We start from the raw sequence: 14,147 nt of genomic DNA on the forward strand, positions 1-14,147 counted from the left end.
TCAGGGGAACTCTTTACCAAATTAGTTCATCAGGAAAAAGTAATATATGCTATATATCTTAATTTTTTAAATGTATATTTTAAGGACCTCTTAAGATATTCATGTCAGAGCTCAAGAAATAGCACAGCAGTTAAGGCACTTGCCTTCCACACAGCTGACCCGGGTTCAATCAATCCCGGTACTGTATATGGTCCCCCAGTGGACTAACTCCTGAGCATAGAATCAGGAGTTAGCCCTGAGCACTGTCAGGTGCGGCTCCCAAACGCAAAAATATAAAGATGTTTATGTGAGTAATTTAGATTGGATAGGAGAATAGTGGAGCAATTTAACCAAAAATCAATGATCAAAATCAGCCTGAAGGTAGGTTTCTGTCATAGTCCGTAAGGTAGTACTTGAGCATGTGGGTTTAAGGGCTAGGTCTTTAAATTGTCTGAGGTCAGCCAACTTTCCCTTCTGTGCGTGTCTTTCTTTCTGTTAAATAATGGTTATAGAATCTACATCTTAAACTTCTGAATACTGAATGAATAGAAATGACTTAGAAGGGCTGGAGTGATAGCACAGGGGTAGGGCATTTGCCTTGTATTCAGCTGACCTAGGTTTGATTCCCAGCATCCCATATGGTCCCCTGAGCACTGCCAGGAGTAATTCCTGAGTGCAAAGCCAGGAGTAACCCCTGTGCATCGCCAGGCGTGACCCAAAAAGCAAAAAAACAAAAAAGACTTAGAAGAGAAGGTTATTAATATGTGATAGAATGTACAGTGGGACAGAGTACTTTGTCATTAAATCACTGAATAAAAGAGCTAAGCAAATCCCCAACAGAAGAAACATCCCCAGAGTGGCCAGATGTGCATCTTACAGGGATGCATGACAAGGGAATAAATGGTGAATTAGTGGGAATAAATGGTTTCTCTAGGACCAGGACTCTGAATGTCCAATTATGTGCTGAGCACTTGGGCTTACTACATTCTGCTTATGAAGTACGCTAAAGAATATTCAGATTGTATTGTTCTACACAGCCATTAAATGCTTTTTGGGGGCAGCCTATAGGGCCTTCAAACAGAGGAAACCAAACCAATCCAGCTAAACTGAATTCCTTGGGAAAAAGTCTTAATATATTCATTCATACTGTGAAATATTAAAGTAACAACAACTTAGGTATCAAGTATTAACCAGAAAAAAGTGATTCCCCCAAAGTCAAGAGAAAATTCTCCCCCTATGGCTCCTTGCTCTCAAGAGCATATTCAAAAAATTCTAAAGAGTCATTTAAGATTGAATGATTTTATGATCATAGAATTACCTGACTATATGGTAATATAAAATTTTGTGGGGCTGGAACAATAGTACAGTGGGTAAGATGTTTGCCTTGCATGAGGCAGACCCGGGTTCGATTCCCAACATCCCATATGGTTCTCCAAGCACTGCCAGGAGTAATTTCCTGAGTGAAAATCCAGGAGTAACCCCTGTGCATCACCAGATGTGACCCAAAAAGCAAATAAATAAATAAACAAATAAATTTCAATGTTGATAAAACCTATAGGTGGCTTAATGAATAATTAAAGACTCAAAATTGTGTTATCTATTATTATTATTTTTTTTTTTTGCATTTTTGGTCACACCTGGCAATGCACAAGGGTTACTCCTGGCTCTGCATTCAGGAATTACTCCCAGCAGTGCTCAGGGGACCATATGGGATGCTGGGAATCAAACTCAGGTCGGTTGCGTGCAAAGCAAATGCCCTACCAACTGTGCTATGGCTTCAGCCCCTTACTTTTTTTTTTTTTTTTTTGCCATGGTAGGGTAGGGCGTTTGCCTTGCATGCAGCTTGAGACCCGGGTTCGATTCCTCTGTCCCTCTCAGAGAGCCAGGCAAGCTACCGAGAGTATCCTGCCTGCACAGCAGAGCCTGTACTGGATATGCCAGAAACAGTAACAAGTCTCACAATGGAGACGTTGTTGGTGCCTGCTCAAGCAAATTGATGAACAATGGGACTACAGTGCTACAGTGTTATCTATTATTAAAGTTATTCTGCTTCTAGTTACTCCTTTCTTTTCCATAATCATCAGCATTGTTTAAAAAAAAAACACCCAAAAACGCTTTTTAAGGTTTGTTTGGGGGCCACACCCAACAGTGCTCAGGGATGACTCTTGTCTGCTCTGTACTCGGGGATCACTCCTGGTGGGTTCAGGGAACCATATGTGGTGCTGCAGATCAACTTGAGAAGGCTGCAATGCAGAACAAGAGCCTTACCCACTGTACTATCTTTACAGTCCCCTAAAAAAACATATAATGGAATATAATACACATACAAAAATGCACATATGTGAAGTATACAACTCTAGTTTTACAAAGTAGACCCACATAAAATACTCAAGTGAAAAACAAAATGTTTGATATTAAGATTAATTTTCTCACCTTTAAGAAAAACTATTCATATTCTTTTATTAATATTTAGCTATGGTATAAAACTTTTTTGGAGGAGTTTGGCTTACACCCAGGGGTGCTCAGGGCTCACTCCTGGCTCTGCACTAAGAGATTACTCCTGGTGGGAATCTGAGGACCCTATGTGGTACTGGGGCCAGTGTGCAAGGCAAGCGCCCTACCCGCTGAACCATTGCTGGCCTGGGGCATGTCACTTTAAAAACGACATGTGTGGAGCTGGAGAGATAGTGCAGTGGGTAGGGTGCTTGCCTTGCGCCCCCCAACCTGGAATCCATCCCCAGCATCCCATATAGTCTCCTGAGCTCGACAGGAGTAATTCCTGAGCACAGTGTTAGAAATTTAGGATTTGGGATTCAGCATCAAAGGGTGCAACCTAAAAATAAGTAAAAGCAACATGTGCCTCCTAAAGCTGTAATACTGTGGCAGGAAGATAACCGTTCTATAAATAAATATACATAGGATTATATTCAGCTGATGGAACTCAGACCTGTGCTCCAAGCTCTCTCCCTGATCCTCTATTTTTTTCACTCCCTTGAATTCAGAACATGCATACACTATAAGAAAAGAGATAGGTGTTCAGTGAAAATTCAGTCTCCTCCCAGCCCTGTCAGAGGCAATCCGTGTTTTTACATTTCCCTCCATAGATTTGCTTCATTGCCATTATTTTGGACTCACCCATTTCATTCTCCACATTGAGGCAAATGTGCTATTTTTTTTTTTTTTTTTTTTTGCTTTTTGGGTCACACCTGGCAATGCATAGGGGTTACTCCTGGCTTTGCAGTCAGGAATTACTCCTGGCGGTGCTCAGGGGACCATATGGGATGCTGGGAATGAAACCCGGGTCTGCTGCGTGCAAGGCAAACGCCCTACCCGCTGTGCTATCGCTCCAGCCCCCAAATGTGGTATTTTAAAGGAGAAATCCCAAAGCACTTCCTTGAACAAAGCCTTAGTGCTTCTATTTTGTTGTGGTTGATTCGATCTTTAGGGGCTCCAGGTTATCCCGGAGAAACTCACCGTTTCTAAGACTTCCACAAATTGAAACCTCATTAATTGAAGTACGTGCAAACATTTGGAAATTGTTTTATATTGAGAATCTGAGTTATTTAGATTGTGCGTTAGTTTCATCGGTGGTAGGTTCTTTAAAGGTTGTAAAAAAAAAAAAAAGTCCTAGTATTTTGCATCACTATCTCATTCAAACTTTTGTCAATCGAGACTCAGGAATTCGGAAAGAATGTGAAATGGAATAGGGAGTTCTCGTGTTCCTTTCTGCGTATCCCTGGGCGAGCAGTAGGACTGCCTGCGGGTTCCCTATCAGAGGCCTTGAGCTCTTTGTCTGGGTCCGTGGGAGTTGGCCTGGCTTGGAGCCTCACTTGCACTTCACCTAACAGATAAGGTACAATGAGTTGGGTAGGGTTTAACTCCAGCAAGGGCTCTGGGGTCATGACCCGTGCAACGACAGGAGGCTCAGAAGATGCAAGACACTGCCCGCTGGGGATGTGTAAGGTCAACGCGATTCTCCTACTGGAGGACGCGGGTTTCAAAGCGTCGGCGGAGGAGGGGGGAGATGCCCGTGTGAGTGCCGAGGGCTGCAAGCAGCCCAGCTGCTGGCCAGACCCGAGAACGCCACGACAACGGAACCCGCTCGGTCCGCCCCGCCCCCGGGCTCCACTGAAAACCGTTGGGCGGAGGGGGGGTGGGGGCGGGGGGGGCGCTGACGGGTGCAGCCAATCGCGAGGCGGCTTTCGGGTGACGTCAGGGCGCGCTCGCCCACTCCGCGTTCGCTGTGGATGTGCAGGGCCGTGCGGGGGCCGGGCCGGGCGACGGTCGTGCGTGGCCGGAGTGACCGTGGGAGCCGAGGGGTGGGGGGCTGGGCTGCATTTGCTGGGGCAGCGTTCGGCGTGTGTCCGCGAGGCGCGGCGGCGGCGAGACTCGGACCCGCGTCGGGTGAGCGTAAGCGGGCCGCTGCGTGCGCCCGAGGCGCGGGGCGTGGATCTGGGGGGTAAGGGGGAGGACTCGGGGACAGCATCCTTCCGGCCCTCGCCGGGGGCCCGGGCTGCGCGCCGGGCCTGGCTCTGTCCCCTCGGCCTACACCTTAGGTTCCGTCTTGGGCCCCTGCTACGGGCTCCGCCCTGCGGAGACACACAGGTTCGCTGGGGCGAGGGCGGGGGCTGGGGGGCGACCCAGGAAGTTGGGGGCTCAGGCCAGTTGCTGTGCAGCAAGAAAAGGCCCTTAGCCTAGTGAGGGTCCAGGCGGCGGAGGTGTGCGGGGCTGCCCGGAGCTGTCGCTCCCGGTGACAGTCTCGGCTTCAGCAGCCCGGCGTTCCTTCTCTCCCCCCAGCAACCCGGCCTGAGCACGTTCGTGAAATTTCTAAGAGCACCCGACGGCCCCGGTGATCTTGGAGGGTTGGGTTGGGTGCAGCTTGGCGGCATTTGATAACTGCTTAGCTCCATGAGAGCTCAGGACGGGAGGTTTTCCTTTCTCACCCCCGGTGGGTCTTCAGCCCCGCTGCACCAAGGTAGAGGAGCGGGTCGCGTTCGCCTCTCCCCCCCCGCCCCGCGCGAACCTGGCAAGACGTGGCACGGGGGCAGGTTTTCATTCTCCCGCGTGCAGGCTTCTTACAGAGTGACGGAACGCACGGGAACAGCGGCCCCGAGAGCCAGGTTTGCTTTGGGGTTTGGGCAAGTTGTGTGATTTGTGTTTTGGACTATGGCTTCTGCGTGTCCCCCAAGCCATCCCAGAGCCCAGGGTAGCCCCTCCCCCCCCACTCCCCGGCTAAGGAGATCCATGGAGGGAGGGTGGAGGATGTAATCAACACGAAGGAACTGGAAATGAATGTGGAATGAACACGAAGTGAACCAGTGCTGGTCGAGTTCTTTTTGTTCTGTTTTTGTTTTGGGGGCCACATTCAGTGCTGCTCACGCCTTTCTCTTGGCTCTGCACTCAGCAGTCACACCTGGCAGGCTTGGGGTGGGGGGCATACGGGGTTTAACCTGCTGTGCTCTGGCCCATCTTTTCATTATGTTATAAATACCACGTGGCGGTGCTCGGGGAACTAGATGGGGTGTTTGGGGACCGAACTCGGTTCAGTCCCGTGCAAGGCAAGCATCTTCTCTCTCTGACCCGGCTTGTCAGGTTAACATGCTGTTGTGTGTGGGAGGGGTTTAGTGATTTTTGTTTTTCCTCTGCTCCAAGATTGCTGAACCAGGTTTTTATCTTTTTTTTTCCTTCACCATTGAAAGGGATGTCACTTTAAAAAGTGGAAAAAAAGGTTGATCACCTTTTGTAAATAGAGTAGTCTTTTTGAGAGAATTCAGGGAGTGGTCTTGAAGAATTTTGGTGTTCCCAGACATTGTCAGTGAGTTCAGAATGGGGACATACTTTTCTGAGGGGCTGGGGGGAAGGTGCGTGTGACTAATATCAGTGGCTCTTGTTACTACTGTGGACTTGAGTTTGGACAGTCATTGCTTTGTAGATGAGTCTTGGTTTGATCTGGGGAAATCTGTGCCCCTGTCCTCCAAACAAAAACAAAAAGATTGAATGCAGCAGCAAGTCGTAGAATGTTACAACTTCGTAATATCCGCTATTGGCATTTATTAAAAATATATGGTGAGAGTAGATTGGGTAATAAATACCCTTCTTTGTAAGTGGCTGACCTGGGTTGGCTCCCTGGCACTCTAGCTGGTCCTGATGCCCTGAGCCTGCCAGGAGTAATTCCAGAGCACAGAGCCAGGAGTCAGCCCTGAGCACCACCAGGTGTGGTCTCAAAAATATGTAAAGACGTATTTATGTATTTAATTATTATAGATAGCTTGCTGATGCAAGGACAGATAAGAAACTAGTCATTTTTAGCTTCCAGGGAAAACTACATAGCTGCAAACACAGATATGTAAATTTTTAGCTATATTGCCTCTTGTGACTTCTATTTAATTTAATTTATTTTTATTTTTTAGTCTTTTTAAACATTTATTTATTTATTTATTTGCTTTTTGGGTCACACCCGGAGATGCACAGGGGTTATTCCTGGCTCTGCACTCAGGAATTACTCCTGGCAGTGCTCAGGGGACCATATGGGATGCTGGGAATCGAACCTGGGTCAGCCACGTGCAAGACAAATGCCCCACCTGCTATGCTATCGCTCCAGCCCCTTGAATAAGTACAGTTTGGCCCACTATGGGATTAATGATTTGCTTTACCTCACCCAGCAAAGTGAGTATCATCAACAGCTTATTCAGCTTATATTCAATGATGAATAGAAGAAGAATTATGTATAAGAATACTGCAAGGTGCAGTGGTGATGGGATTGGTGTTTAAATATTGAATATAGTAAATCATGAACAACTTAAAGAATACAACAACCACTTTTGGGAAAATATTTGTCTTGATAATTAGTGCTTGGATTTTTGAATATAACTGTTTTGAGAGAGAATTTTTTTCATTATCTTTGTTTTTAATGTGGGGGGCCACACCTGGCAATGCTCAGGGCTTACTCCTGGCTCTGTGCTCAGCAGTCACTCCTGGCAGGCTTGGGGAACCATATGGGATTCTGGAGATTGAACCCAGATCAGCCTTGTGCGAGGCAAGTGCCCTACCTGCTGTGCTAGTGCTCTGGCCCATCTTTTTATTATGTTCTAAATACCTTCCGTTGGGGAGAATTAGCTTTTTGCTGGAGAGTTTTATGCGAAGGTAATCTGAAGTGATGACGGACTGTGTTTTAAGGGATGAGGAGTTCTGGATAAAGGGAAAGGAAATGTTAGGTAGAAGAACTTGAATCTGGAAAGACACGGAAGTGATGAAGACATTTTAATTGAACTGTAGACATTTCCTTGTGACCTTGACTCTGAGTAAGGCGTAATTGTAGGTGGGAGAGAAGTAGTTGCATGGACTGGGTCCAGACCAGCAATTTGGACTTTAGCCATAGTTGGTCTGTTCTTTTTAATATTACAATGTATGAACTTTGGAAATCTCACTGAGGAAGTCTGTGAGAGGCAGGGCAAGACTAGAAATAAATGAGCCGTTCTGGTTGTAACAATTCACACCTAAGAAGAGGGATCAAACCAGGAATATCCTGGTGGGGATAAAGAGGAGCTTGATTTGAACGCTATTCAGGGAGGCTGGGTGAGCTCAGTGGTAGACCACCTGCTTCCTAGGTAGGCGGGTGGAAATTTCATCCCCAGCACTGGCCCCTGTGCCGGGCATGATCCTGGGGCCACAACAGAGTGACCTCTGGCAAGCATTGCCACCAAAGGTGTGATCCCCAGCTTTTGCACCATTCCACAAAGGGAAAGAGGGAAAGATAAATCTTGGCCTAAATAATAAGTGTCTTTCAAAAATATTAAGGAGGTGGGGCTGGGGAGAGAGCCCAAAGGGAGACCTGGGTTTGATTCCCAGCACTCCACATGGCCCTCCAAGCCCACCAAAAGTGATCCCTGAGTGCAGAGCCACGGAATTAGCCCTGAGCATCACCAGATGTAACCCCAAAGCAACAACAAAAGAAGGGGTGGTGGAAAAAAAATTACAGGATCTCTCCTGGCCTGGCCAGGATTGTGACTCAGTGATAATAGTACTTAATTTGCATGTATGAGGTCCTGGGTTAATTTCCTGGTGCTATAAAACACAAAGCAAAGTAAAATAAATAGTAGATAAGGACTAAAGCTTCAAAATTCTATGTTTATATAGAGAAAATATCATTCTAATCATAAATAATTTGTATTCTTATAACTTTAGGAACTCTACTTTAAGAATCTTTCAAAACAGAAAAAGCAAGTCATGGAGAAGAATGAGATTAACCGGAAACTTCGGGTCTGTGTTGCTACTTGCAACCGTGCTGATTATTCTAAACTTGCCCCAATCATGTTTGGCATTAAAACAGAGCCTGAATTCTTTGAACTTGACGTGGTGGTGCTTGGCTCTCACCTGATAGATGACTATGGGTAAGATCAAAGTGTTCCTGTAATCTTTGCGTCATGGTGTACATTGTCATTTTCATGTGTCCTCAGAGAACTGACTTTGCATTCTTGAACTTCTGGTTCTTCAGTTAGAAAATGGAGTGAAAAATCTATATTATAGATTATTATGAAGACAGAAGATAGTATTGTAAATGATCAACTCAGATGCTGCTTAATAGGTGCTTAATAAATGATGGCCATTTGTGATGTTCAAGTAATATTCAGAAAGTGCCACTTACATATTGTATAGCTGTTATGGCATAGAATCAGATGTTACCTATTTTGTAAATTCTGGTAATTCTACATTAAAACTGGTAATAGTAAACAGTCTGTAAAGTAGTAGTAATGAAACAAGATGTTAGAAGCTAACAGATCTATGAAATATAGTAGAAAGTTATGTTATAGTTATCACTTATTTGGGTGACATTTATCGGTATGAATTTGAAAGATAAAAGCTGGAAGATCTTTGAGAGTGAGAGTATATGAACCAAAGATTCATTTTGGTTAAATATGACATTCATTTTGTTATATGTGATAAAATGGTATTTAGTGCACCCTTGTGGCATGAGAAATTAATGCAGCCTGCAGAGATGGTTTGAAATGCGTTAGATATGAAAGAAGATTATTCAGGTAAAGTTGTCTTTTCAGACTGGTCTTAAAAAGCAAGATAATCACAGCCAAAACAAAAAACCTGCCTCCAAAAGTTGTTAGTAATACTCTCTAGAAATTGCTTAAAGAAGAAACTCATGGCTTGCTCCCGTTTCTTTAGTTTTACAAGTAAATGCTAAAAATTGCTTCTCCTTTTAGGTTGAGGTTAGATCGCTTTTCCCAGATGTACTCAAGAAATACTCTCACCTCTCTCTCCTCTCCTGCGTCAGAAACACGTACCGCATGATCGAGCAGGATGACTTCGACATTAACACTCGGCTGCACACGATTGTCCGCGGGGAGGACGAGGCGGCCATGGTGGAGTCCGTGGGGCTGGCCCTGGTGAAGCTGCCCGATGTGCTGAACCGCCTGAAGCCCGACATCATGATCGTTCACGGAGACAGGTTCGACGCCCTGGCCCTCGCCACATCCGCTGCCTTAATGAACATCCGAATCCTTCACATCGAAGGTGGCGAAGTCAGTGGGACCATCGACGACTCCATCCGACACGCCATAACCAAGCTGGCTCACTACCACGTGTGCTGCACCCGAAGTGCAGAGCAGCACCTCATTTCCATGTGCGAGGACCATGACCGCATCCTGCTGGCAGGCTGCCCTTCCTACGACAAACTGCTCTCTGCCAAGAACAAAGACTACATGAGCATCATCCAGACGTGGCTAGGTAGGCAGCAGACTTTCTGTGTCCTAACGGGGGTTTCTGCCAGAGCTTGCTGGGCGTGTGGATAGAATGTTCCAGTAGCTAAGACTCTAGTTCATGGATCTCATCCCCTTCCACCCCCACCCCCACCCCGCCATGTGACTCTGCCTCTCTGAAACTCGCTTTGCCTGTAAAGTGCACTTAGCAAACTGAATTGTTTCATATCTGTGCTATATCTATACAACAGAATGTATGATGTGCTATTGGGTGTCTGTGTAATGGGTGTACAGCCACAGAACAGATCCTGACATTACAGGAATTGTTGGAATACTCAGATAGGATCATGAACGTTAAAATCAGGTCACAAGCTGTACTTAACTAACCCCAGTACTACTTTAGTATTCTTACTAAGAAGCAAGTCACAGTTGTAGCACTAGAGTTTATTATCCCCATAAGCAAGCCCTCAAACCCAAAGTCTTCAATGATCTAAGATTTAGCTTCCTGGAAATTACTTCATGCTAATCAGAGGCCAAGAAAATATATTTGTAAGTTAATTTATAGTAAGAGTATTCCATATAGAACAAATTAGGATTTTTTATTGAGGTATTTAGGACTAGTTTATTAGAGATTGGAGATTGATTTATTGAAGTTCATGAAGTGAATTGATATAGAGACTATGTAATTAAAGTGACTGTATATAAGTAAATCAAGATCAGATTAGAATGGAAAGGAGTTGAACTTTCCTGGTCTATGAGTCAGTGAATCCTGTATGTTTCTTATCTTGGGAAGACTTGTCAGTCTCTGGAACCTGTGTAGGGAACGCTGTGGGACAGATTTCTCTTTAGTCTCTTCTTTTTTATGCTTTTAAGTAAACATTCCTGCATTCTATCTTGATCATATGTTTATGTGTTCAGGAAAAATATTGTATTTCTAGAAAATTTGTAATGAATAGAAAAGAGTATTAAGTAGAAAGCAGCAAGATTGTACTGCTAGACTTTAAAGTTCTATTTGGGACATTTAATACAGTTTCTTTAGGGTAAAAAGCAAAACCTAGATTTTTTTAAAAGATCAGTCTTTTGGGGGAGGGTGACACTGTGGACTTAGCTCATGGACAGAGCAATTGCTTGTCATGTGTGAGGCCTTAGATTGAAACCCGTATCCTCTGACTACCCTCCCCCGCAAAAACAAACAATGATATTAGTGGTGAAACTAGTCACAATAGGTGGCAGGAGGGACAATTGTGTAAAGTCTATATTTGCTTATTTTGGGGGGAGAGGGCCCACACCCACCTGTGCGTAGGGTTTACTTTAGGGTCTCGTTCAGGGATCACTCCTGGTGGGCACAGGGCACCCACCAGGTATCGAGTCAAAAATCGAACCTCAGTCAGTGGCATGTAAGGCAAGCGCCCTCCCTGCTTATTACCTCTCTGGCTCCCATGTTTGCTTCTGAACCTGCAACTCCTTTTTTCCCCCTTTTTTCTTTTTCTCCATTTTGGTCCCTCCTGTGTCAGTAACCCAACTCCCACCTCTGAAGCTATAACTTCTGATGCTATCATTCTGCTTAAAAAGAAAAAAGGATTATGGGGGCTGGAGTGATAGCACAGTGGGTAGGGCATTTGCCTTGCACTTGGCCGACCTGGGTTTGAATCCCAGCATCCCATATGGTCCCCTGAGCACCACCAGGGGTGATTCCTGAGTGCACAGCCAGGAGTAATCCCTGTGCATCGCCAGGTGCGACCCAAAAAGCAAAAAAAAAAAGATTATGTAAGTTACTCAGAACGTGAAATTTTGTAACTAGAGGATTAATAAATATAAGTTCTAATAAAAATGATAGCAAATGTTAAATTACTGCCAATAAAAGAAATATAGCAGCACATGTCGGATTTTACAACATAAAACAAAACGACAGTACCTTGATGGAAAGGAAAGGCTTTTGTGAAGGGGCTGCAGCTGTAAGCCTGGAGACAAAGGCAGAGTTTGATAGCATCAAAAACTGTACGTTCACAGCAGCTGTGGCTTCCCTCGAGGCTTCTGTCAGTAGGGCCGTACCCTGCGCTGCTGGGGGTCACACATGTGGGCATATGCTCTACTTCCTGAGCTTTCTCCCCAGCCCCTGCACAGAATGTTTGTTTGTTTTTCAGCTCAGTTCCCCCTGACCTCTTTTTCCTTTTTTCACATCAGAGAATAGTGAGCCACCATTGTAATAAGGTCTGACGGAGCCAAGGCTTGCGGCTTCAGTCACATGTATCACACATACATGTGAATGCGCAGTCATCATGCTTATGAGTCACAAAAGGATCATTGTGTTTCTCCCTGCTCCCCCTCTCCCCGTACTGGTTTAAAAAGATACCCAGTATTTTGCTTTTTTGCCATTCTTCTCATAAGACACTCTTAAATGACTCCCATCTAGAATCTTGTTACCACGTACAGTCCTGCTGCATTCTGCACCATATGGTTATTTTCTGTATACTCCAAATGTTTAACTCACACTTAAACTAGAGATGAGGGAAGAATGATAAACTTTCATGGGGTAAACTGCGAGTATTTTTCTTCCTCTTCCTCTTAACAGTAAGTTGTATAGAATAATCCTCTGCAGGGGACCACTCCCTCAGATCCGTCCTTACTCTAAAAGGAAAAATCACTGTCCTAGAAAAAGAACTAGGACTGGAGAGATAGTAGTACAGCGGGTAAGGCGCTTGCCTGGCACATGCCTGGCCTGGGTTCAGTCCCAGTCACCCACACCCACCCCAGCCCCTCCAGGAGTGATCCCTGAGTGCAGAGCAAGGAGTCAGCCCTGAGCACCATTGAGTGTGGCCTAAATCCCCCCCCCATAGGGGTGGGGGAAGAAAAGAGAGATGGAGAGAGGGGGGGGGGAAGAGGGTGGAAGACAGAGGGAGGGAGAGAGAGAAAGAAAGGGAGGGAGGCATGGGGGGGGAGAGAGCGCTAAGATGGGTCAGAGTGATAGCACCGCAGGTAGGGTGCTTGCCTTGCACATGGTTGACCAGGGCTTGATGCCCACAACACGTGTGTTCCCCTGAGCCCCACGTGGAGTTATTGATCCTTGAGCACCTGTGTTCCTTCATATCTATGAGGAATCACATATAATACAGCAACTGACATGATTTTGATAAATGTTTTCCATTAGCCCGTCACGGATGAGTTGGTTCACCTGGTAGCCGGATGTGCTGACTCACTCTGGAGCAGCACCCGTGGCAGCGTGCCCACACATCTGTGTGTCACTTACAGTGGGCGGAAACAATTTCTTTATTGCCACTCCCCACTCCATTTTTAGTTCTAAGTTTCTTTGACTGATCACCAGTAAAAGTAGACCCAGGACTACTATTTGAGCATCAGTAGAAATAGACTCAGGACTCCCTGATCACAGATAGCTATGAGAAATAAATAGGGCTGGGGAATTAGCTCAAGTTGCTGAAGCACATGCTCCACATGCAGAAGTCCCAAGTTTGATCCACAGTGTTGGATGGTCCCCTGGTAGCACTGGAAATGGTCCCTGAGATTGTACCTGGAGTAGCCCCAGAGCACATTAAGTATGACCCCCAAATAAAAGAAAATATACATATTTAAATTCAAATAAATATTAAATATATTTTTATGGTACACAAATGTAAGTTTTAAAATTTATTTACTTATTTATTTTTTGGTTTTTTTTTTTTTTTGAATCACACCTGGCGATGCACAGGGGTTACTCCTGGCTCTGCACTCAGGAATCACCCCTAGCGGTGCTCAGGGGATCATATGGGATGCTAGGATGTAAGTTTTAAATATCTAAGCTAGCATATTTGATTTATATAAACTAAGAAATTACTCAAAATCATTCAGTTAGTTGCTGGTCAGTGTGCTTACCTACACAGAGTCAAGTGCTTCTGTGTATGTGACTCAACAAATCCTTTAGTCATCTGATCTTTCATTAGTTCAGTTAAAAAAAAAAAAGAGATAGCTTCTTTGTAATGGCCTCGATCTTTAACTAGTACATCACCTGAGTATGTTAATCTCTCCTTTCTGGAATTCTTTTTCTGATTCTTTTTTTTTTTTTTTTTTTTTTTTGCTTTTTTGGTCACACCCAGCGATGCTCAGGGGTTGCTCCTGGCTTTGCACTCAGGAACTACTCCTGGCGGTGCTTGGGGGACCATATGGGATGCCGGGGATCGAACCCGGGTCGGCCGCGTGCAAGGCAAACGCCCTACCCGCTGTGCTATCGCTCCGGCCCCTCTTTTTCTGATTCTTTTAGGACTTTAGGTAGAACTTTTATACGCTGTCTACCCGAAAAGATAATATTTATATTTCTTTACACCAGTGTTGAACAGAATAAGAGGCAATATATTAAAAAATAAAATGTTGGCCTATTGGGCCTGGGATGGACTCAGTGGGTAGAAGGCTTGTGTGTGTGAGGCCCTGGGTTTGATTCTGAGCACCACATGGTCCCCAAAGCACCACTGG

At 45.1% G+C, this 14,147-nt stretch overlaps 1 protein-coding gene and 1 pseudogene across 2 annotated transcripts in view; one reads left to right on the forward strand and one right to left on the reverse strand.

The window, feature by feature from the left end:
• The first annotated feature begins 4,246 nt into the window (after positions 1-4,246).
• The window catches only part of GNE (glucosamine (UDP-N-acetyl)-2-epimerase/N-acetylmannosamine kinase), a 37,995-nt gene continuing 28,094 nt past the window's right edge, over positions 4,247-14,147 (forward strand). The window contains exons 1-3 of one of the 2 annotated variants that reach the window (XM_055135795.1): positions 4,247-4,383; positions 8,164-8,369; positions 9,263-9,714. In XM_055135795.1, coding sequence (XP_054991770.1) covers positions 8,206-8,369; positions 9,263-9,714 — 616 coding nt within the window. In that variant the 5' untranslated portion in view covers positions 4,247-4,383; positions 8,164-8,205. Of the gene's footprint in view, positions 4,384-4,984; positions 5,100-8,163; positions 8,370-9,262; positions 9,715-14,147 lie in introns of those variants that run through there. The other variant, XM_055135791.1, reaches the window with a different exon arrangement.
• Positions 11,865-11,988, reverse strand: LOC129401053 (small nucleolar RNA U13; annotated as a pseudogene).

Source organism: Sorex araneus, chromosome 1 (assembly GCF_027595985.1).
Source record: "Sorex araneus isolate mSorAra2 chromosome 1, mSorAra2.pri, whole genome shotgun sequence".
In the NCBI taxonomy this organism is placed as follows: Eukaryota; Metazoa; Chordata; class Mammalia; order Eulipotyphla; family Soricidae; genus Sorex; species Sorex araneus.